Here is a 26,488-nt window from a genome sequence, read left to right on the forward strand (position 1 = left end):
CGAACCATGGAATCTCCCTGGTTGCATCGGTTGCCTGATGGCACAGTATGCAGGATTGTAAATCCATAAACACTCCTTTAGACAGTAATATAGATTTGAAAATCTTTAAATGTGAAAAAGTTGACCTGGCATTGCAAAAATTATGCAGATGTATTGTGGGAAGTTTAATGTACGCCGCAATGAAGTCTAGACCTGATTTATGTGAGAGCCTTAATTTGTTAAGTCGATTTCAAGACAAAGCAAATGAAAACTTATACAAAGCTTTAAAAAGGGTTTTGCGTTTATACTAGATTTAAAACTAATGTTTAAGCCAGATGACAAAAATTTGTTAATAGGATATGTTGATTCCGATTGGGGTGGAGATACGATTGATCGCAAATCCACCACAGGTTTTATATTTAAGATGTTTAATTGTACTATCGCCTGGGCCAGCAAGAAGCAGCAAACAGTAGCCATATCATCAACAGAGTCAGAATACATAGCGTTGAGTCTAGCAGTAACTGAAGCATGTTGGCTGAGAAAAATAATGTATGATTTTGGTTTTCATGTTGATAGCCCAACAACAATATATGAAGACAATCGATCAGCAATTTGTATAGCTCAAATTCCTGAAAACAATAAACGAGTAAAACATATTGATGTTAAGTTTTACTTTATCAAAGAAAAGATCGATGATGGTATTGTAACTGTAACTTATGTTAAGAGCGAAAATCTGTTGTGATTAGTTGTCATTTTATCCACTGTAAAAAGAGAAGAGGAAACGGTGGATATTTTAATAGATGGCGTTAGTGGTAGGTCGTTCAGGCAATATTTTACCGACATTCTCTATGGTTTGCTTTTTTTATTTTTACTGGGGAATCCCCGTAACTGCTTTGTCGATATAAAACAATAATTTATACGTCATTATCTAGTTCATTCCTTATCTGATTAGATTCTTTTTTATTATGTGACGTTGTGAGTTGAGCAAATATTAACGAATATGCAAAGTTGCAGTGATGAGTCAGATGTTGATAAATCCCCACGAAGAAAGAAGAAAGTTATGAGATATGAGCAGAAATTTGTTCGACTCTTGGCTCAATGACGAAAATTTTAGTGGATGGCTCGTAAAAAGTAAGAAAGGTAACACTTATTTTTACTGCTCTGCATGTGACTGTGATCGTAAATGCGGAATTCAAGAATTGATTCGACATAAAAATTCATCAAAGCACCTAGCAAACTGTAAAAAAATACAAAAGCAACCTAAGCTCACATCTTTGTTCCCATCAACATCAAAATCACAAGATCCACAGCAAATGGCAAAAGCCGGCGAAATTAAACTAGCATGTTTTATTGCGGAACATAACCTTGCATTTAATGTTGCCTCACATCTGACTAATTTAATAAAATCGGTGTGTCCAGATTCAAAAACTGCTGAATATATGTCTATGAGCCGAGCAAAAGCAAGAGCCATTGTAGTAAATGTGACAGGAAAAACTGCTGAAGAAAACTTGATAAAAAATTTAAGGGAAAACGAGTTTTCATTGCTGGTAGATGAGAGCACTGATAAATCAACAATCAAGCATTTAGCTTTAATAGCAAGGTTAGTCAACACAAATTATAAAGTAGAAGATAAATTTCTAACTCTGATACCAATCACCGACGGCACAGCTAAAGTTTTGTACCAAAAAACTATCCAATATTTTAATGAGAAAGAAATTCCATGCAAGAGGAATATGTTAGGATTTGCGTCTGATGGCGCCAACGTCATGTTCGGTGGGAATAACTCCATGATGACTAATTTGAAGAATGACATACCTAATCTTTTCACCATGAAATGTATATGTCATTCATTTGCGCTTTGTGCATCTCGCGCTTGTGAAAAATTACCGAGAGGTCTCGAAGATTTTTGCCGTGAAGTTTTCAATCACATCCAAAATTCACCTAAACGCATCGGTGATTTTAAAACTTTTCAGGCGTTTACAAATATAAAACCACATAAAATATTGCACCCCGCACAAACCAGATGGCTATCGTTGAACGATGTTGTAAATAGATTGTTGGAACAACTGCCAGCTATAAAATTATATTTCCAATCAGCAGTGTTTACAGATCGTCTACTTTCTGCCCAAAGTATTTTAACAAAAGCCATGGAACCTACAACCGAATTATACTTGGAATTCTTGCGATTTGTTTTACCAATATTCACAGATTTGAATAAAGAAATGCAAACAGAAAAACCAAAGTTGTACTCATTATATAATCAGGTCTACACAGCATATGTGACAATTTTAGAATGCTTTATACAACCGGTTTATTTAGAACTGACAGAAGAAGAGATAAACAAAACCAAAGATATATTAGATGCCAAAGAAAAGAAAATATTAAGTGTTGATGTAAATGACGAGGAGATCCATTTACCGTTAATGGAAACATATGTTGGAGGAATGGTACCAAATTTAATTAGATTGAAAAAAGACACTCAAGAATCGGACGACGATAAATTGTCAAATTTTTACGGGAAATGTAAAGAATTTTATATTGAGGCATTAGTCCAAATCAAACAAAGGTTTCCTTTCGATGATAAAGAACGTCTGGCACTGAAGTATTTACAGATGTTGAACCCACAAGCGATTTTAGGTCATGATTTGACCCAAAAACGTATAACTTCAATTTCTGAGATGTTGTATTATTTCCCAGGTATTTGTCCAGAAAATATAACAGAATTAGATAGAGAATGGAGAAATCTGCGTAATACCAATTTAAATTTTGATAAGACTGATACGCCTAATGTAGAGGAATTTTGGTGGAATGTTTCCAAATTAAAAAAAGGCGACGGTTCTGCAATGTTTCCACTATTATCGACTTTAACCAGAAGCTTCTATGTTTGCCGCACAGTACCGCTACGGTAGAACGTTTATTTTCGAGCATTAATGTTATGAAAACCAAACTAAGAAATAAACTTTCTACGACCACAATAAACGGTACCTTGCACACAAAGTCAGAAATTAATAATTGTTTGGAGTTCAATGTGACAAATGACCATTTTAAAAAATTCAATAAAAATATGTACGAATTCAATAAAAATAAAAATGAAACGGAAAATCAGGAAGACTTAGAAATTGAAAATAACATAGTAGCTAGTGATACTTGAAATGTTACATTTAATTTGATTAAAATTTTGATAATTATACGAGTTTTCTTATTTTTAATACCCTCCATATAATGTATTCCATTCATACAATTATACAAAATATAATATAACATAAAACTGTAGATTTACTGTTTTTTAATTTTATATTTACAGTTTTCTATAGTTTTTTTCAAGCAAATCTACAGTTTTACTCTATGCTGGGGTTGGCAACACTGGGTGCAGAACAGAACCTAACCTAACATGAGAGAGAGTGTTAATTTAAAATAAGTGTATTCATTATTAATAAAGTTATTTTAGTTTAATACATCCGTGTGTTCATAAATTCACAACAAAATCAACTAGCAGATTTGTTTACAAAACTATTAACATACGTAAAATTTAAAACGTTACGTTTGGGTTTAGGTTTAGAATAGAAAAGCTAAAATAAGTGTTATTTGTTATGGATCATAACCTTGTAAGGAATTATTTTATTGAGGGGGCGTGTTGGTAATCGTAAAACGAACCAATAAAATATATCCTACATCTATGGTCCGAGGAACGAATGTAGGCTAGGGTCTAGTTAAGAAGAAGGTTATGTCAGAATAAGAGACGCGTGGTTACTTTGTACTTTTGGATTCATCTTTTTTCATGTTGCGTTTTGTAGTGTCAATATATTGTTGCGTTTCGGACTTGTTTGAATATCACGAATTGACCATTTCCTACAACAGTTTAGAGATGCTGAGGCCATTAAATTGAATTTCTGGGGTCGTTTCTGAATTTGTCCAACGTAGACTTCCAAGAGGATAGATCCGCAATTTCGAAAAATGTTCATGTCTCGCCGCTATGCATTTGTACACGAAGCAGGGCCGGATTAACAGCAATTATATTCTTGTCAGTCAACACACAGCCGCCGATTGAATTCTCGGATTCTGCGTTACTAGTTGCCATGGTCTGTCAAATATTTTACTTAAAAAATTGTCTATTTTTGTACAAATAATATACCTTTTCTAAAACAATTCCGCCTTTATCAAGTTGAACAAGGGCACGTCTGTCCGCTTTGAAAAGCGCGGACTATGTATCTTCCAAAATGATACAAATCCTTAACCTTTAGAGGTTCGATGAATACAACGTTCATTCAACCAGGCCTTCCGCGGAGCAAGCTCGGATTGTCCGCAAATACACAACTCACCGATTCAATTCTGAGATGTTGCTTCACGAGTCAAATATTTTAATTTAAAAAAAAATCATTTATTTAGCAACAATATACCTTTTTAAAAATAATTTCGCCTTTTTTATGGCAAATAGAACCTCTGTTTTTTTTAAACAGGAATATTGAGACGTAGACCAGTATCTTTTTAAGTCGGCATGTGAGGTAAAGAAGACGCAGAAACTTCAGTCGGGTACCATCGGTAGCGTAGGCTATTGATATATTTCCACCACTACATATGTTGGATTGGAATTTCCCATTTGATGGTTTGACTGACTATGAGAAAACTTGGAGGTAAGCTCTTACGGAATTCTATGGAAATATGTTTAGGAACATATTTGTGCATTACTCTGTCTTCCTCTCAGTTTCACATAAACTTTGCACGTATTATAGAAAAGTCACCTATTTTTTTTTTGTTAATAGTATTGAAAGTAGTAGGTGGTAGCTGAATTCGTAGGCCCAGAGGGTGTCTGTTTTGAACATAATTCACAAAATAGGCACCTAGTAGAGTCTCGAAAATTTCCATTTTTGGTGCCAAATTGGTTACTCCAGTAAGTTCCAACTGTTCTAATTTTTTAAAATAATTTATGATGTTAGTGAGTTTCATTTCAATTATTTGTTACTTAAATTTTCTGCGTATTAAACCTTACTTAACAATACGCTATTCGTTATCGCAGGTAGAATTAATGACACTGACTAACCTGATTTTGTCCAAGGATGCGTAGTACGATAGTTTGTACTGTGATGTTTGGTAGTTTGGTGGTGAGCTCTCATTTATTAAACTGGGAAAAGTTTCGATATCTTCAAATCGTAAACACGTATCATTAGAATTATATTTTTAAAATATTGATTAGGACATGTACTGAATAACTAAATGCTCTAGCAAAAATATTCACATACATTGGGGAAAACGTATAACTTTATATTAGAGAAAATTTACTATTTTTAGAGGATGGTTTTTCAAAAAGGTGGGGATTTAATTAAAGAACAGATATAGACTAAAGAGAAAAGTTAGAATTAAAAAATCGATGTTTTCATGTCATAGCGAAAGATGAATTATTATTAAAAATAATACTTGCATTAATTGTTGTCACTATTTGTGAAAAATATGGAAAATATCCTCTAGGTTCGCATACCTTTTTTTTTAATTTTTTAAGGTGGCTAACAAAATACACAGACAGAAAAGTTCAGATACTATTCGTTAATGTAGCGCATAGAAAAAAAATTAGAAGAGAGAACGTTTCGTATATGGCATACGTAGTTAGTACGGAATATTAATCTAAAGGCTGCAAGACAGTGAAAGAGTGATGCGCTTAAGTGTGGTTCAGAGAGGTTATTTGGGCTGTAGAAGTTTTTCTTTGAACGGGGTTCAAATAGCGTCTCCTAGAGCGTTAGCAGAGAAGAGTATTGCAGTATTTAGTATAAGCGTCCAGATTTCAATGTTGTTGAGACTGCCATAGAAACACACTTTCATGTAGTAGTAGCAGGAGCTTTAAAGTATATGACTTTTTAGTTAAGATGCCTTTCGAGTTTGCTTCATGGGTTGATCGGAGATTAAAGGGTAGATACAGATAAGTTACGAAAAAAAAAGTATGTACACTATCCTCAAGGATCAGCAATAAATAAAAGAAATTGATGAAATAGTAAAGTTGACTGCGATATCTTAAAATCATCAATAAGATAGATAAATTAATTTTGAAAATATTAAATAATAAAAACAAATAATAAAATAGCAAAGAAAACCAAAATCATCAATAAGATAGATAAATTAATTTTGTAAATATTAAATAATACAAATAAAATTAAAATAGCAAAGAAAACCCACCACGGCCACATACACATAATATTTTCGAAATATGAACTTTTCCCAGATAAATAGTCAAATATTTCACGATACCTTAAAACAGAAGCATGCGGTAATATGCATGTAGTTAACGCACGGTAGATGGCTTAGTAAATTAAAAAAATGTATATGGTTTCTAATATCTTATTTTATTAATGAAAATTGTAACCATATTTTTGCTTTGCAGATATTATTGGTGTTGTCAGGCAGCTTCCAGTTCCGAAAAAAGAAATCCAACACTTTTCGTGTTCATTTCCCCTGTCCTTGTGTGCAATAGTAAAAAGTACAGTTTGTACCCGCGAGGGTAACATTCGCAGAACTTTATGTTTTTAAAATAAATGTTTTGGTCAATATTCACTAGGTGGGTGACCTTATTAAAGAAAATCTTATTCCAAGAGGGGACACTAGTTTACATTCGAACCGCTAGAGAGTGCAGATGGTGACGCGAACAATATGATCATGCCAAGTCTCATTGACGCCATTGCTTTTCTTACGGGTGGGAAAACATCTGGGCTCTGATCGGCTTCGCCGCCAACACAAACTAGAGGAGGGAGATTAATTAAACCCCATTGGTGCTTGCTTATCCAATGGAGGACAGTTTCAAGGGGTAAAGGGGGAGGAGCTAGAGGAGTGGGGATGTCCTACCATGTAATAAGATCTACTGTTATGTTATTTCATGTAAACGTAAAAAGTAAAAAAACAGTCGTCTATTTTTTTTTTCTGAAGTTAGTAACTAAAAAGTAGATATTTTGTTTTAGATAGATATTTTATTTTTCACAAAAAAAATCTCGATTTATCCAGTGCAGTGGCGATCTAAATAACCAAAATATTATTTGTTCATAGACAGTAAGTGGCACGCCACTGATTTCTTAAAAAAAAAGCATTTGCACTCATTTATGAGCAGATTTGATCAATTTTTTTTTAGTCCGTCATATTAACGATCTTGTTATGACCATGCAGAGAAGAGGTTTTTATCTGTTAAGCAAAAACCGTACATCCGATTGAAAAAATCAAGAAATTAAATTTCTCTAAATAAGATTGGAGATTGTAAGAATAAGTTTAATTTTATGAGAAATCACTGGCGTACCATCAGTGTCCGCCAAAATAGACAGGCGAAATTCCGTACGCCCGCCACTGGTGTATTTTCAAAAAATGGTGGTATACTAAATAATGGCTCCTTATACATAGTACTTGTGTGCCAAGTTTAATTAAAATATCTAACGTGATATAACAAATTAAAAACAAAATTTTATTTTTGAAAAATTTAGCACCCTGTATCTCAAAAGTTAAGACGTTTAGGGCATATGTTTATATGAAGTTTCTTTTTAAAATGGACTCAAAAATAGCCCCTCAATTATTGACAATCAATTAGAAAACAATCTATGTATATATGTAAAATAATAAATGTTCTGATAAATAGCTTTTTTATACCGTCCATCTAGTAACTTTTTAGTTACATTTAGCATTGTTTGTAGGAAATATTAAATGCCTATTCAAAAAATTTAAAAAATTATTTCGTTTATTCATTGCAAACTCTTTGGTAATGAAGGAGCCTGTCCAATTATTTTTCTGGAATCTTAAAATTATAAATAGGAGAAATACGACACGTCACTAGGTAAGTGTCAGTTTTCGGAGTATGTTTGTTGTGACATTAAAATAAACATTGTCATGAAGAAAATAAATTATTTATTCTTACTTAGGTTTACAAGGACTAGGTTACTTTCCCGTGTCTTCCTTTAGTCCCACCGTTCTATTGAACACAATCTAAAAGAAATCGCACAAATTGTTAAATAAATGTTATCGGAAATAAAAAAAACTTGCCGTCTTCTCGGTCGAATCTTGGTCTACCGCGAAGAAACCGATTCTCTCGAACTGAAATCTATCGTAAATCTTCGCGCTGGATAATGTTTTATCCGCTAAACTTTTTACAATTTTCAGAGAATCGCGGTTGCAATCTGACAAGAAACCACCCGGTACTTCGCTGGAATTCTCCGGATTTTTATGTATAAACCTAAAGTACAAACGTGAATTTTTTTAACTAATTAACCAACTGTACGATAACTTCGTCATGGGCTGTTCAATGTCACGCAGAGGACAAAGTGGAAACCAATTTTGCGAATTTGGAATTAAAGAACTTAATTTGAAATGAAATAATCTTTTTTTTTGGCCCTAATTCACTTTTCTTGGAGCTCCTTCAACTCTTTTTTTAAAGCATAATTTTTTATATTCATAATAATACTAATAATAAAGCTAATAATATGCTTATTCTGTAAACAACGAAAAATTTAAATTAAAAATAATTCATCTCATTTTCGATATTCACAAAATAAACAAGTAAATATTCTCCGTAAAACCTTCAAGTTGTGCAGAATTTACCCTGCCACATATTGCAGAAAGTGACGTTAACAGATTTTAAAGGAATTGCTAAATAATTTATATAAAATACAGTCTGACCTACATAACATTAAGTCTTATTATTTTAGACATTTTCCTCTTTTTTTGTTATTTATTATTGTATATATACTTTTTGTTCTTTGTGCATTTATATTTATTAAGTTGTTTATTGCTTCAAGGGTACAGATAGATAAACTTTTTGTGATGTTTCTTAAAAGCACCTACAGATGTTAAAATTATGAATCTCTGCCTTAAATCATCTAGGAAATTATAAAAATGGGCCTGCAAAAATGTGTAAGATCTTTGGCCTATTTGTTATCACATTTCCGTTTTCTCTATTTCTTATATTGTAAGAAGAATTTTGTAGTTCGTTTGTTTTTGAAAATATTTAAAACCGTTTTAAAAAATAACTGCCTTACCGTAAAACGTTTCGACTGCCTAAAAAATAATTTCTAGTTTTTTGGAAAACTATTTTTAGGAAATATTTTTGAATAATTTTCAATTTTTTAAGATGTACATCCAGTATTCCTCCTCATCCCAAAATACCATATTGTAAACGTGACAGCACTAATGCATAATAAAGTGTTTGATGTTTATTTAAAATGGTTCTCAAATATTTGAATTTGTAAATCAGTGGCGTTAGATTGTTCACTATTGTTTGCAAATGTGTATCCATTGTTATTCCTAAGTACTTTGTTTTCTCTGTCGACTTTATTGAATGGTGTTCATTGTTTATTGTTTGTATATCTAAACTTTTATTTTTAATTCACTGTAAGTGACATCTGTTTAAACCAACTCAAATGTTTACTGGACCCATTTTCCAGTTTGATTTTAAGATCATCCCAAGAATCATATTTGTATAGGAAAACTTGGTCGCCAGCAGAACCAAGAATGGTCCCTGGCGTGTTTACATGGTACCAATTATTTATGTAAAGAATGAATAATATTATATAAAATGGATCCCTTGGGGACACTACAGGATTTTTTTTATAAAATGTAAGTATTATTAATTTTTGTTTTCTGTATTCATTCCGTAAGACAACTTTTAAATAGCTTCCAAGGATTCCGCGTACGCCAGAGTCCCGCAAGACATCCAACAACAGTTTATGATCAACTGTGTAAAAGGATTTGGAAAGATGGAGAAAAATTGCAAAAACTTTTTTATTGTCTTCCAGTGAGCTGTAAATTTGTGAAATTAAAATGGCTATTGTATTTTCTGTAGACTCACCTTGCCAGACTCCATATTGATTTTTACTTAATATTTCGTTCTCCTCTAGGAACTAAATAAACTAAACTAAACTAAAACTAAATTTTTTTTGCTATGTCTATTATTATTAGTTGAGGGAGCCATTCACGAAAAAAAATGGGTCTCGAAACTTTCCAGTTTTAGAGTCATACTGTTCTTTTCATGCGCCTAGGCCAGTCATGTGCTGGGGTTGAAGGTGGCTCCAAAATGGGTTGTAAAAACCATGTATTTCTTTTAAAAAGCGATACCCGACTAACTTACTCTTCAAGGAGAGCAATCTGCTTACTTTTATATCAAATCAGTGATAAGATTTATGTTAAAAACCAACTTTTATAAAACCAAAATAAATCATGTTATTAAGACAAGGTCTGCTGTCCAGCATGATGTACAGAACCTCAAACATGTAGCTTGCCAGAAACATATATAGGGTGTTTTCTAATTGGATATCAATAATTAAGTGGGCGAATTTTAAACCCATTTAAAAAAAAACTTCATATGAACATATGAACTAAAAGTCTTAACTTTTGAGAATTTTTCCGAAATTCAATATATTTTTTTTAGCATCTGTAATACCATTTTAAATATTTTCATGAAATTTGCACACATGTACTATGTATCAAGAGGCATTATTTTATGTACCATAATGTTTTTAAAATACACCAGTGGCGGGCATACGAAACTAAAAAATATTCTTCACAATCTCCAATCATTTCTAAAGAAATATAATTTCTTGATTTTTTTTTCAATCCGATGAACGGATTTCGCTTAAAAAAATAAAAAAACTCATATGACAGAATTATTATTGATTTTTACTTAAGCAATTGTCTGTCGATCGATAAAAATCGAAGAATCAATACGAAGTATGTAAAACTAAATAAATAAAATAAATTTAAATAAGAATATTTTATTATTTATCTTGTTATTAGGATGTTATGTTATGTCATTAAAACTGAAAAACGTAAAAACAGTCTTCTAATATTTTTTTCTGAAGGACACTAGTTGGTAACTAAACATTAAATATTTTGTTTTTTGATACATATTTTATTTTTCACAAAAAATAGTTCTTCCCCAGTGTCGTGGCATAATCAGAGGTACGCCAATGATTTCCTTAAAAAAATAATATCGACTTTTGCATTCTTTTATGAGCGGATTTGATTTCTTTTTTTTTTTAGTCTGTCGGATGGTTTTCACTTAAAAACAAAAACTAATTTCTCTGCATGCTGTCATATTAACGATATTGTTGTGGCCATGCAGAGAAGAGGCTTTTATTTTTTTTAAGCGAAAACCGTACATCGGATTGAAAAAAAAAACATGAAATTAAATTTCTTAAAAATGATTGGAGATTGTAAGAATAATTTTTATTTTAAGAAAGATCAGTGGTGTACCATCAATGTCTCCCAAAATAGATAGGCGAAATTTTGTACGCCCGCCACTGGTGTTTTTTCAAAAAAATGTGGTACATTAAATAATGCCTCTTGATGCATAGGACATGTGTTCCAAATTTCATTAAAATATCTAAAATCGTATTATATATATATTCAAAAAATATATTTTATTTTTGAAAACTTTACCACCCTGTATCCCAAAAGTTAAGACGTTTAGAACATATGTTTATATGAAGTTTTCTTATTAAAATGGACCCAAAAATAGCCCCCTGAATTACTGACATTCGATTAGAAAACACCCTGTCTGTATACTGTACTGGACCAAAAGTGTTCAATGTTCTGCATCCTGTACTATGGGTTAAATCATATAATAGAGTAAAAAAAGAGTTAACTGATTGGATTATCCTAGGAGGTTTTGATTTAGTTTATATGGAATAAACCAAAAAATATTAATAAAAGCTCTATAGTATAACTTTTGTATTTACTGGGCAAACAACAGAGTACTCTAAGATACAGTTATATATCTATTTATGATGACCCATATAATAATAAGAACGCATTCGACAAGGATAAGCTTATTCAGCTTTTATATACTATAAATACAAGTATTGTGCATGTGCTTAGTCAGTCTCTTAAGTCGCTTCTTGTCGTAACGCTGCCTGTAAACGCTCGTATTGAATAAAAATCGTTTTTAAAAATACAAGTTTTACGGACAGAAATAAAATTGGCGCAGTCAGTAGGATACTTTTCGGTGTGTTTTCGAAAATTTACTCGATATTAGTGCGCTGGATTACCGTTTTTGGATTGTCAGTGCATTGTACTTCTCGAAAGTTTCTTCGCAATTAGTGTGCTGAAACGCCAGTTTGGATCATCAGTGCATCGCGAAAGGGATCGTGACACACTTCTGTTTCAACAGTTAAGAAAAGGATTTCAGAACATCATCGTTACACGGGGCACTTGGGGCTCCTGGCAACATCGATCATTGGTACACCATTTCGATAGCCAGTAGGACGAACTAGCCTGAGCCAGCGTCCACTACAAACGGCATCGTTCTTGGGACAGTGCAGCTTCTCAACTGGACGTGACCATTTGATACAGGAACGAGACTAGGAACATATAATTGTAAGTGCGTTTACTAAACTGTTCCTTATAGTTGTGACTCCTGTTAGTTAAGAATTTGTAAAAGATTTTATGATATTTCATTAGGAAATTTAAAAATAGGCTAAGCGATATTACTTATCCTAGAAGAATAAATAGTGCGGAAAATAATCAATCACGTAGTAATCAAATAAACGAATTATATTCTGGTATTACTTTGTTGCATTGTGTAAGTGAAGAAAATAATTCTACTCTTACGGATACTTTAGAAACTAGCTTAGATTTAACTATTAGTGAAATTAACAATATGGCCGACGCTTTGAGATCAACTGTTTCTCTATTAAAAAACTTCGATGGTACGCCGTCACGTTTAGAATTTTAATGTAAGATATTTTAATAATGATCAATCACAGCAGGAATATGTTATCTTGGCAATAAAATCAAAAATTATAGGTACAGCCGAAGATTTTCTTTTAACTCGACCAGACCTTAGAACCTGGCCCGAGATAAAATCAGCTTTAATTCAGAAATTTAGTGATCCGATCACTCGTACTAACCTTCAACAACAATTAATATTCTCATCGAGGAAAAATGATTCTATTCAAGACTACATTCAAAAACTCAAAGCCTTAGTCACTAAAATTAATACTAAAATATGTTCAGAAATTGAAAACGCTGAAGCTAGATCGATATTAATTTCTCAAAATGAATTAACCGCTACACAAAATCTTTTAGCAAACATTCCTAATGAATTGAGAACGTTACTTATAGTTCGCAATCCTCAGAATTTGGATGAAGCTATAGATACTATTAATAATTATGAAATATTAACAAGTCAAACACATTTTAAAAATACTTATCTCCAAAATAGTACGTCTACACGACATAATATGCAGAAACCATTAAATCTGATAAATCAATCTTTTAGACAGCCAAATCAACCCTTTAGACAGCAAAATTTACCATTTGGACATCCCCATCAAATGCCACAAAATCAATTCTTTAAACCTCAAAATCAATTTTTCAAGCTACAAAATCAATTCTTTAAACCTCAAAACCAATTTTTTAAACATCCGATGCAACAACCGCAAACTTCTAATCAAACTAATCCCCAAAATTCAAAAAATCAATACCCCCAACCTATGTCAGGCGTGAGCATACAACCTAAAAGATCGTTTCCGCAAATGAGACCACAACAAAATTATTTTCAATCAACAGGTAAACCAAACTTTACATTTCAGGAATTAACACACGTAGAAAACTCTAACAATAATTACGAAATTAACGAAAAAACAAACACACTCGATTAACTCTAATGAAAGTAACTATTACCCCGACTATGATGAAGAAGAATGCTTTGAACAAGAAAATGATATAATCGAACAATTTGAAAATTTTCAATTAACGGCCTCGGACGAAACCAACCCTGCCTAACTTTAAATAGTTTTCAAATAAACCAGTTACCATATATTGAAATCCCTAATTATAAAATTCGACTACTTATAGATACAGGTTCCCATGCGTCACTTCTTAGACCTTCGTTAGCCGAAGCTTATTTTCCAGAACTAATCAAACCTTATGTAAATACTCTTCAAACTTGCGCGGGTTCAAAGAAAGCTACACATAAGGCAACTATTCCACTTTTTACATGTTTTGGTATAACCGAACCCATTGAATTTATTTTATATCCCTTCCACGAATATTTTGATGGTATCTTAGGAATAAAAGACCTTTGTAAATTAAATCTAAACATTGACTTAAAAAATACTAAGTTAAAAAACCAATACATTGAAATTCCTTTCCAATATAGACAAAATTTTGATGACTATGTAGTAGAGATTCCCCCAAAAACTATACAAAAAGCAACACTTAAAACTAATCTGCCTGATAATACGACATGGTTAATGCCATATTATCGTGACAACGAAATTGAAATACAACCAACCCTTGTAACAATTACAAATAAAACTTATACAATTGATATATATAATCATTCGGAAAAATCAATAGCCCTCGAAGGTAGTATTAATAACAACTTACCCTTAGAACCCTTCGAACTTAATAATTTTGAAATCTTTAATTTCGAAACAACGGCCTTTAATAACCCGACAATAAAAAAAGAAATCACTGGGAAAATCGATATAAAAAATTTAATACGGCATGAACACCTAAATCTAGAAGAAAAGGAACAGCTCTTTAGACTTATTAAAAAATTTGAACAAATTTTACATAAACCCGGAGACACTTTAACCTTTACAAACCAAGTTAAACATATTATTAGAACTAGTGATGAAATTCCCGTACATGCGAAAAGCTATCGATACCCGTATATCCATAAACAAGAAGTGAATAGACAGATAGAAGAAATGCTACAAGGAGGAATAATTCGACCATCAAGTTCTCCCTGGAGCTCACCAGTCTGGATAGTACCCAAAAAGGTAGACGCATCCGGATATAGGAAATGGAGACTCGTGATAGACTATAGGAAATTAAATGAAAAAAACAATAGACGATAAATATCCAATACCGAATATCGCCGATATACTTGATAAACTAGGAAGATGCCAGTATTTTACAACAATAGATCTTGCTAGCGGATTCCATCAAATAGAAATGGATCCTGAAAGTATTCCGAAAACAGCGTTTAACGTAGAACACGGACACTATGAATACACACGTATGCCCTTCGGACTGAAGAACGCACCATCTACATTCCAGCGTGCGATGGATAATATATTGCGTGGACTATTGGGTAAAATATGTCTTGTATACATGGATGATATAATAATATTTTCAACTAGTCTGCAGGAACATCTAAACTCATTAAAATTAGTCTTTGAACGACTTTCGTCCTTCCATATGAAGATACAGTTGGATAAATCAGAATTTTTAAAGAAGACAGTAGAATTCTTAGGACATATAGTAACCCCGGATGGAGTTAAACCAAACCCGAAGAAAATTGAGGCTATTAAGAATTTCAAAATCCCTAGTACTCCAAAAGAAATTAAATCATTTTTGGGCCTCGTTGGATACTATAGGAAGTTCATTAAAGACTTCGCAAAAATTACAAAACCATTGACACATTGCCTAAAGAAAAACGTTAAAATAACCCACGATAAAGCATTCGTCTCAGCTTTTAATCATTGTAAGAATATATTGACCAATGACCCCATACTACAATACCCGGATTTTAATAAAACTTTTGTCTTAACAACGGATGCTTCGGACTATGCAATTGGTGCAATACTTTCGCAAGGACCTATCGGATCGGATCTACCAATAGCATACGCCAGCCGAACACTTAACTCTGCAGAATGCCATTATTCTACGACAGAAAAAGAACTTCTCGCTGTCGTGTGGGCTACTAAGTATTTTAGACCATACCTGTTTGGTAGGAAATTTACGATAATAACGGATCACAAGCCGTTACAATGGCTCTTCTCTCTTAAGGAACCTAACTCGAAATGAGTCAGGTGGAAATTAAAATTACAGGAATTCGACTACATTGTTCAATATAAAAAAGGTAAATTCACCCTGTAGATCTACTAAAACCACCATTAACACACATGTCCGCCGTATGCGAAAAAAATTAAGGAAAAGATGAGCGATACATTTGGCATGAAAAAATTAAACACTTTTTTGAATCACAGGAAAATTTGTTCGGACAACCACAGAAAATAATGACTGATAATGAATCTGCTCAATTTAAAAAATTCGAAGACAATTGGAAACCCATTGAACATTCAAATATAATTAAGGAAGTTAAAGGTGATTTATTTGAACAGAATAACTACTCGCTAGCACATTGTGTTGCAGCTGACCTTAGAATGGAACAAGGCATCGCCGTAGACTTTAAAAATAAATTCAAAAATGTAAAATATCTTCTAGACCAAAATCCAAAACCAGGAGGAATAGCTACGCTATTTGATGAAAAAAATAATAGATTTATTTATTACCTAATTACTAAGGAAAAGTCCAATAAAAAACCTACTTATTTCACATTATGGAAAGCCCTAAATAAAATGAAAACTCATGCTAAAGAAAACTATATAGTAAAGATAGCAATCCCTAAAATAGGTTGCGGCTTAGACCAACTAGATTGGCAAAAAGTAAAAGCAATGATCGACTATATATTTAAAAATGAAAATATAGAAATTCTTGTATGCCAGCTACCAAATCAAAGCGACATCGTAAAGAACCCCAAAATTAACATAATTTCAGATATCCAAATAAAACCTCCGAATAAAATAAAATATCAGATATCACAACCGGACGAAGAAAACAACCCTCAACCATCAATAAGTGAGCAAGTAACGAAAAACGAAAAAAGCAACTCTGATACGGAAACTATACATTCATCTATGGAAAACCCAATCATAGGAGCACCATACGTTAATAAAGCAATAAATACGTTTAAAAATCAAATTATATTTAAGTGGACTGACAAAGAACAACCCCACGTTCAAATAGAAAAACTATTTGAAACTAAGAAGAGAATAATGATGTACATAAATGAAAACCCAATAATGGAAAGAATTCAAATATTATTACGAGACAACTTACCACCAGATACTTACTGCTTATACTTTTGGAATAAAGAATTAGAACCGGTAATTATAAGAACCTTCCAGGAAACATTTAAAAATAATGCATTCAAATTAGTTATCTCTAACACCTTGCTTGAAGACGTAACCGACCAGGACGAACAAAAAGAAATAGTAAACAGATATCATACTACAAAAACATCTCACCGAGGAATGACGGAAAATATCAAAAATATCAAACAAAAATATTATTGGCCAAGTCTTGAAAGAGACGTAATTAACTTTGTTAATTTATGCGAAGTATGCCAGAAAACTAAATATGATAGACATCCTTACAAGGTCATTTATAAACCAACGCCAATTGGATCTAAACCTTTAGAACACATATATATGGATATATATTCAATCTCAGGACAAAAATATCTTACAATATTGGACAACTTTTCTAAATTTGCAGCGGCATACCCTATCAACGAGACATCTCTCGAAATATGCCAAAACCTAATCAAATTCTTTTCACACCATGGTACGCCAAGTAAAATCACAACTGACAACGCGCAGACATTTAAAAGTAAATTACTAGAGGATTTGTGTAAAACATATAAAATAGAATTACACTTTACTACACCATATAACCCAAACTCGAATTCACCAGTCGAAAGATTACATTTAACTATTAAGGAAAGTCTTGTTGCCCTGATCACCGTACCAAAACGATTCAAGAACTAATGGATATTGTAATTCTAAATTATAATAATAGTATACATTCTTCCTATGAATATACTCCTTTCCAAATTCTAAAAGGAAATCTTAATTACCAACTAAATTTCGAGAAAAACTTGAATCAACTGCAAACCGATTATATATATGACCTCGCACGTACTTTCGACGAACTTGATGAAAAAATAAATATGAAACTTAATGCCAAGAAAGCGAATGTCTTAGCTAAACTAAACGAAAAACGTGAAAATGACCCTGAAATACCCGAAGGTACAAATCAATTAATAAATACACCTCAAAAACTAACTCAAAAACTACAACCTAAATATAAGTTGATAGAATTTAAAAATCAAAGACACCCTAAAGATGTTAAAAGACGTTTGTAATTTCAGGTATAAGAATGAAAGCTTCTGTACTCCTACTGCCAATGCTTGTGAGTGCGCAATATAAAATAGAAGAAATAGAAAATCCTCTATTACCAGTCTACGAAGGAGATAGTTATATAATAACGAACTTCCATCACGTCTACTATCATGTTAATCTAACTAATTTACAAGATAGTATAAAAGCAATAAAGTCAACGCTTTTAAGTATTAATTCGACTTTAAATAATTTAAATACACCTATAGGCCACTTATTGATAACCCGAACTCTAGATCTTATAGACCAAGCAGAATCTATTCAAACTTTTATTAATCATTATACTACTTTACATAAAAGAATAAAAAGAGGACTCTTTAATTTCTGGGGAAAAGCTCAAAAGTATTTATTTGGTACTTTAGACGCAGACGATGGTAAACGTTATGATCAATATATTAAAACACTACATGAAAATCAAGAAATTCTTCATCAAGATATATCCTCGACTCAAACGATTGTTAAACGACTAACAAAAGACATAGACTCCCAATTGAATAATATAAAAAATAATCAACAAGAAATACTAACTCAGATTAACTATTTAGCAAAAATGACACAGACGCTAACGACGACATCATATTTTATTATCTTACTCGATAATTTAGAGAACAATCTCCGCGTTATTAATGAAATCCGTAGTAACGTACAGACTGCTATTAACTTCGCAGAAATAAACGTAATGCATCACAGCATTTTTAAGTATAAAGAACTTAAGAACGTCATCGCTAAACTTGACCCGAAAACACGAATTCCCTTTGATAATATTATTAAATATTATGAGGTGATACATACAGACGTTGTAATTAAGAATGAACTTATTATATTCTATATGGCAATACCTTTAATATTAAATAAACCATTTACTCTCTATCGTATCTACCCGATACCTGTAAATAATAATATACCTGTTATAAATAACCCATATCTATTAAAATCCATGGATGATTTCTTCAACCTAAAGGAAAACTGTTATAAAATTGAAGAAATATCGTTATGCCCACGAAGCTTACTTAATAAAAATGAACCATGCGTTCCACAAACAATTAATTTAACTAACCATTGCCCAATGATACAGGTAAAATACTTGGAAACCTCAATTAAAAGACAATTCAATTTTAGTAATCCCCTCTTCACAGGAAAAAGCATATTTCCAATGCCCAAATCAACAAAGTATTGAAATAATAAAGAAAGCCTCTTTAATTCTCCCGTTAAACTGTAACGTTGAAATTCAGGATAATAATTATGATTCTCAAAAAATAGACATAATTAATTTAAGACTAAAACTTCCATCAATAACCATTGATGAGAAATTGGTTCAAAATGTCGAACCTTTGCAATTAAGAGAAATTAATCTCAAAAATATAAAGGAGGATATAGTAAATGCCCAAAATCTAGCAACCTACCCACTAAAACGTTTGGACTTTGTAAAATTAGGTGTTCCAATTACTTTAATATTAATAATTGTTATTATAATCATAGGTATAATAATTTGGGTATATTGTTACTATAAGAAAAGACAACAAAATGTAAAAGTAGATATAGAACTGAGAACCCTCGAAAATCAACCCCGATTTTCTCAGACTTGAGGAGGGAGGAGTTATATATCTATTTATGATGACCCATATAATAATAAGAACGCATTCGATAAGGATAAGCTTATTCAGCTTTTATATACTATAAATACAAGTATTGTGCATGTGCTTAGTCAGTCTCTTAAGTCGCTTCTTGTCGTAACGCTGCCTGTAAACGCTCGTATTGAATAAAAATCGTTTTTAAAAATACAAGTTTTACGGACAGAAATAAAATTATACTATAGTTCGCCCAAAAAATTATTGTTGGTAACTGTTCACTTTTGATAATGTGTGCTCTAATTGTTAATAATAATATAATGTATTTATTGATGGTTAATGTTTTAACAATAACAATAAATTATTATTAATATTGTCGGAGCGAAACTCGCCGCGCCTAGGTTAAACCGCTTAAGCGCATGCCCATGTCGACAACTGATCGATCAATACTTTTTTAGAGGACTATTGTTTAAGTTACTTTTTGTTTTTTTTTTTAATGCAATTTCTTATAATGCGGTCCAATCTAGATCCAACTGTTTTTGTAGCTGATAAAGTAAATCAGTACAAAACATTACACTGCAAATGACTCAATAACGAAACTATGACTTGTCAAATAACTAGGGTAGAACTTTTTAATGTTAGTGATTTTGTTAAAAGCACTGTCGCACTCGAATGTGAACCTCTTATCCAAATTTTGACGTATTTCTCAAATAACTAATATTAAACTTGTTTTAATGCTAGTTTATGACCCAGGCGCAGATAGACATGGACATGGTAATGTGTTGGACGAGACGTTGTTTTTAAAAGCTCTGAATTAGTATTTAAATCAAAGAATTTGTACTGCAAGAAAATGGTAGTGAAGGTTTGCTAGTCGAAAAATTAAAAAATTAAGAAATCTGCGTTTGGCGAAATTTAAGCGATCAGCAAATTTTTCGTTAAAACCGACGCATTAAAGTCGTTTTATTATCCTTAACATATTATCAATATTTTTTTTTTAATTTAGGATAATGTGCCCCTTCCTTCCTTGTCCTCTGGCGACCATATTGATCAGCTCTATTCAACTGCCTATTTAAATCAACTTACAAAGAAGAATATAACCTCACTTCAATTTCTAGCGGCTCGGCAACCCAATGAACGAAAGCCTTTGGCTTGGTCGACGCCTTATCTACATCGACGCACTTGCAGAACAATTGTACGACATGGCCGGCTGCATTTTTTTCAACACTTGCAACTTCTAAAATATACCCGGCGTGCCTTAAGCCAACCGGTTGTGTCTTGGTCAGGCGGCGGTACCCTTTCTCCCCGATTTCCTGAAAATCGCTCCTATCAATGTATATAACCTTATCAAAAGTTATACTGTGCTGGCCCAAATCCGGTTTATTTGGAAAATTGGGAATGGAGACTTGTACCGGCCCTTCGTTGGGATAGTTTTCGATCGTGACTTTGAGTGGTTCCAAGACCACCATTGTTCTAAAAAAATTGATCTGAAGCTTCGACAATTGCGCGAAATTGACGGGCATTGTGTAACTAGGGCCAGACAGGTGGGTACATTTGAATTATAAGGAGATATTCATGGAAGTATATGTCAAGCATACGAAGTAGTTCAAATGCACCAACCTGTCTGGCCGTAGCGACGCAGTACCTACTATAGCCTTACCGAGGCGCGGAGTTATTGAGACTGTCTCGTACAAAAGCTTCCAGCATTGAAGGATCCACAGAGCTCTGCGCTCCAGTAACTCCGAGTTGAGCGCAAAAATTATTGACAGTCTCTGGCGGGAATCCCCTTCTCCTCAAAGCGGTGAGAGTAAACAATCTCGGATCGTCCCAGTCCTTCACGATCCCTACTTCGATTAGTTTACCTATTTTCCTTTTAGAGACCACCGTATAATTCATGTTCAAACGGCCGTACTCCCACTGTACCGGACAATAAATATCAAGCGTGTTACACAACCAATAATAACTTGATCGCCTAAAATTCTTTAGATGCAACAAACGTCCTTCACGGTTGGTTTTCGACTAACCTGGATTGAAACTCCTTCGTGCACAAAGAGTGAGTTATATGTTCGATACTATCACACAGGCAATGAGTATAATCATAGGTTGGGTAAATACACCATTTATCTCCGGTTCGATGATGGGGAGTGAAACGCACCCTATATGCGACGGGGTCCAGTTTACCTTCTTCCAAAGTTATTTTCATTCTTAGAGTAGCGGCGCCCTCGTCTACTTTCCCATTCTTCATATCCTACTTCGAAAAATCAACTTCAATTTAATATACATGGTGTTTTCTAATTGAATGTCAATAATTAAGAGCTCGATTTTTGGCTCCATTTTAAAATGAAAACTTCACATGAACATATATCCTGAAGATCTAAACTTTTGAGAAATTTTAGGTAGAACACGGCGGACTCAACCATGGCCCCCTCGGTCCCCAGATTTAAATAGTTTGGACTTTTTCTTATGGGGGCATCTAAAAAGTTAACACTATAGAAGAGCTTAAGGATAGTATAAAAACTTCCTGCAATTTAATAAGAAACACTGGGGTATACTTCACAGAGTGCAATATGAGGAAACGAGCTGAAGCCTGTATCCTTCAAGGTGGAGGACACTTTCGACAACTCATCTAGTTTCCATTTTTATTAATTTATTAACAGATAATTTTGTTAAAAATTATTAATATTAAGTAGTTTTTTTAATAAGAATCTTTTATTAGTTATCTTGTTTTTACGGTGTTATGTTATTTCATTTAAACGTGACATAAAAAAAAGTCTTCTAACTTTTTTTTTTTGGAGTTGGTAACTAAAAACTAGATATTTTGTTTTAGATAGATATTTTAATTTTCACAAAAAAATAGTTCTCGATTTAACCAGGCACGTCACTGACATCCTTAAAAAGATAAAGAGATTTGCATTTACTTATCAGCATATTTGATCTATTTTTTTTTTTAGTCCGCCGCACGGTCTTCACATAAAAACAAAAATTAATTTCTCTGCATGCGATCATTAACAATATTGTTGACCATGCAGAGAACAGGTTTTTATTTTTTTAAGCGAAAACCGAACATCGATTGAAAAAAAAAAAGAAATGAAATTTCTTTAAGGGACCGAGGATGGCTCGGTTGGTAAGGCGTTGACCTGCCAACTCGAACTTGCCGGAGGTTGTGGGTTCGATTCCCACCGGGAGCCTTTGGGTGGGTGTATTTGTGTTTGTCCGATTTTAACGACTGGCAAAAATTGCCCAATTTACTCGTTGATATATGGAAAAACCTGGGCAGCTATCTAAGTAAAGACGCGAGTTCATTGTATAATAGAAAAAAAAATCTTTAAAAAAAGATTGGAGATTGTAAGAATTTTAATTTTAAAATAAATCAGTGGCGTACGATCAATATCTGCCAAAATAGACAGGTGAAATTCCGTACGCCCACCACTGGTATATTTTAAAAAAAATGTGGTACCCTAAATAATGCCTCTTGATAGATGTGAGCCAAATTTTATTAAAATATCTAAAGTGGTATTACAAATTAAAAGAAACAGTGCAAATTAATGTATGAGATCGAAATATTTGTGTTATTTTTTTTACATAATAATACCATAATACTAATACGTAAATATTTAAACTATGCAGATGCCTTTTGTAAAAATTGCATTCAAGCAAAGAGAAGATTTGTTTGTTGCAAGAAAAAACACAAAGATGTGTCTTACTGTAGTTGTCAATAAAAGTAAGTACAAGATGGGCTAGCATGTTAAAAATTGCCTCTTCTTTTTAAGGTGAAGTCATTTTCAAATTCATGAAAGTGAAAGTGTTACAAACAACACTATTGAACCATCAGGGGAAGTACTAACAGCCAAGTTAAAAGTCCATGAGTTGATTAAAAATAGTTTTAATTTATATTTTTTTTTATTTATTTTTAATAATCTATATTGCACGTATGGTACCTCTTAATGCTTCTTCAACTTCTCCTTAAAATTTAATTTTATATTAGTTAATCCTAGTAAAATAATTTTGATATAGAGCTAAATATAATAAAAAATATACATATTCTTCACAAAAATGAAGTAAAATTTTTAAAATATCTACTAGACAGTCTAGACCATTATATTCTACACATTTGTAATACTTTAAAACAATATAAAGCAATTATTAAGACGTTTTTATTTTATTATCTTTCACCTTTCACTTTAATGTGATGATATAATACGTGTCGCACACATTTTGATAAAATACTGCTGAAAAAATGCCACATCTAAACGGAAAATTGTCAAATTAAAGAACTCTCAGATGCCATGTTGAGCATCTCAAAATCTTGAGTTTTCAAGTGGCCGAGGTATTTTGTCAAAATATCTCCAGATGGAATTAAATTTTCAGGAATAAAAGGAGTTAAGTGCACAGAGAAAGTTAACATATGAAGGTGTGTGAGTTGAAGACCATTCTCACTTACACAAGAATATCTTCCTGACAGCAGATAAATTGGCGTAGGTAATTACATATCTTGAAATGTAATAACTTCTTGCCTAATGAATTTTTTCTGTGAAAACTGAGTTTAGAACAATCATCATCAACAGGTAATAAATTTGAAATGTGCAATTGTAACAGAACCTAAAGATGAAAAGCTTGCAAGAGCTCCTTTGACAGAGCTAAAAACTAGAAAAAATACCTCAAATAACTGTAAATTTTCCTCAATTGGGCGATCCCTCCATGGAGAAGGCATAGGATTGAAACCTTTCATTTCGTCTGCAGTTTGGTGACAAACATACGCCTGACCTTTCTCAATTAATTTCACGGCCCAAATATACAACTGATCAAAATAATCTGAAGAATGGGTTATTTTGTACGGCTTATAGCCTAAAAAGCAAAAACTAAAAATTACATAAAACAAAACACATTTTCTACTTACCTAACCATGTGACGATGTCCAGGATGCCAGTGAAGAACTTTTCTTCTTCTTTTTCCGGATTTGTATCATCATACCTTAAGAAGCATAAACCTTCATTGGCCGCTGCATAGCCAAAATTTATATTAATGGCTTTTGCATGCCCAATGTGTAAAATTCCATTGGGTTCTGGTGGAAATCTGGTCCTTACTTTTCCTCCAGTAACCTTTAAATGTTCCTTTAAAAGCTTCTCTGTATTGTCTGTGACCACATAACCATCAGTTTTAAAATTCTCACCAGGACTATGAAAGTTGATTTTTCTCATCACATCAAACACGCTTAAAATTTGTTTTTCAGAACCTAAAAATTATAAAGTTAACTTTTCAGACAACCTGTATACACATTCCAATCAGAGTGCAACAATGACATTTATATTTCAAAAATAACATGTTTATCTGCAAAAAGACATTTTTTTTATTAAAAGGTTATCTTATATCTATCTTATATAGAGTGGTCCGAATTATAATGGAGAAACTTTAAAGATGGCTTTATTGTTTATTATTTATTGGTAAAAATAAATAAAATAGTTCAGATAACCTTATGCCCTAAAATGCTTCAAAAAAATTGCATTTCATTTATTTAAAAAATTTCTTCTAGATTTTACTTTCAAACTTTGGAGGTATTTTTGCAACAAAAAAAATGTATGGAACAGATAAATTTGTTTTTGTTTGTCCAGTGGCGTTAATGAGAGGGTTGTCTTCAGTTTTTGTCCTAAAAGAAATCGTTTTCGAGAAAATTTTTGTTTGTATGTGCACCTAATTGGCATACCACTTTTTTTTTTAATTTAAATTAATTAAACCTGTCTCACAAAAGCCACTGGTGAAACAAAAAATTTACCTATGGTGTAAATTTGTTTTTAAGTGGCAATAATAGGTTCTAAATTTGATTACATGAATTTTTTAAACTTTTATCTGCTGCATACACTGTTAAAGGTTCTCCACTATAATTTGGACCACCCAATATTTTAAGAAACAAAAATTATTATCTATCATACCATTATTTTCCTCTTTTTTTGCTATGATACTTTTAACTACTTTCTCTTGCTTCCCTTTCTGTGGTTTTGAGCCTTTGTTGTCATTTTTTTGCAAAGGTGTGAAATCACTTTCAGTTTTTGGGCCCAGCAGGTCCAACAATTGAATGTCGACTTCACTTTTAACTGCTTTCCCTTCCGCCCAAGGCAACTCAATTTTAATTTTTTGCATTAGGGGTCCAACATTGAATTTGTACCTTTTTTCTAGAATTTCTTTCTTATTTTCAGATATATGTTTATCAACCACTTTCTCGATTTCTTCCGGCGTAACAAGCACACCCACTCCGCAGTACTTTTCCAAATCATTTGTGTCCAAACTCTTAATATTATTCAAGGCAAACTCTATTGCTTTGTCAACACGCATAGTAGAGTCCAATTTCTTTGAAACGACATATTTAATGAGAAGGGGAAGGTGGTGGTGAATTTGAGGTTTAATTCTTGTTGCCAGATGATAAAGGAGAATTCCTGTTCCATCTGATAGAGCCACTTGTCTCACCTAAAATTATATTAATCAACTTAACTCACCTTTTATATCATTTTAGTGAATTAGATACCTCTTTTACAATTGCCAGCAGAGTGTTTGTCACAGCCGCATTTTTTGTAGTTTCTCGAGCTTTTTGTTCACTTAAACCTAACTTCACAAACTCCGACACGTTTGCCTCCTCAGCCATTTTAAAACCTTTAAAAAAATATGAACCAACTGTGAACCTTTTATAGGTTAGAAATCTGACGTCAGGATGGTCTAAGCACAGTTAAATTCTTCATTCGAACGAAAATGTTTTGATCATTCGCTTCTATAGCGATTTTTGTTATCTTTATTTATTTAGAATATACATTATCCTAAACCTCTAACACCGTCCACATCATAACAAATATACACCTTTTGACAGGTGTATATTGACCAGGATGAAAAAAAGGCGATAAAACAGTATAAAACTTTTACTAACATAATAACATAACACTGGGTTAGTTAATCTGCCATGTCCTTCATCAC

At 32.6% G+C, this 26,488-nt stretch overlaps 1 protein-coding gene across 1 annotated transcript; it reads right to left on the reverse strand.

The window, feature by feature from the left end:
* Window positions 1–7,741: 7,741 nt before the first annotated feature.
* Window positions 7,742–26,380, reverse strand: LOC132698066 (probable glutamine--tRNA ligase). The gene is made up of 9 exons (XM_060663918.1): window positions 26,049–26,380; window positions 25,459–25,990; window positions 24,429–24,764; window positions 24,189–24,376; window positions 21,556–21,779; window positions 21,192–21,503; window positions 20,618–21,004; window positions 7,981–8,170; window positions 7,742–7,923 (listed from the first exon to the last, which is right to left on the reverse strand). Exons 1-9 carry the CDS (start codon window positions 26,163–26,165, stop codon window positions 7,876–7,878), a joined length of 2,334 nt encoding a protein of 777 aa, XP_060519901.1. The 5' UTR covers window positions 26,166–26,380; the 3' UTR covers window positions 7,742–7,875.
* Between the last annotated feature and the right edge of the window lie 108 nt (window positions 26,381–26,488).

The sequence above is a fragment of the Cylas formicarius genome, unplaced genomic scaffold, assembly GCF_029955315.1.
Source record: "Cylas formicarius isolate icCylForm1 unplaced genomic scaffold, icCylForm1.1 PGA_scaffold_2__14_contigs__length_35257938, whole genome shotgun sequence".
NCBI lineage: Eukaryota > Metazoa > Arthropoda > Insecta > Coleoptera > Brentidae > Cylas > Cylas formicarius.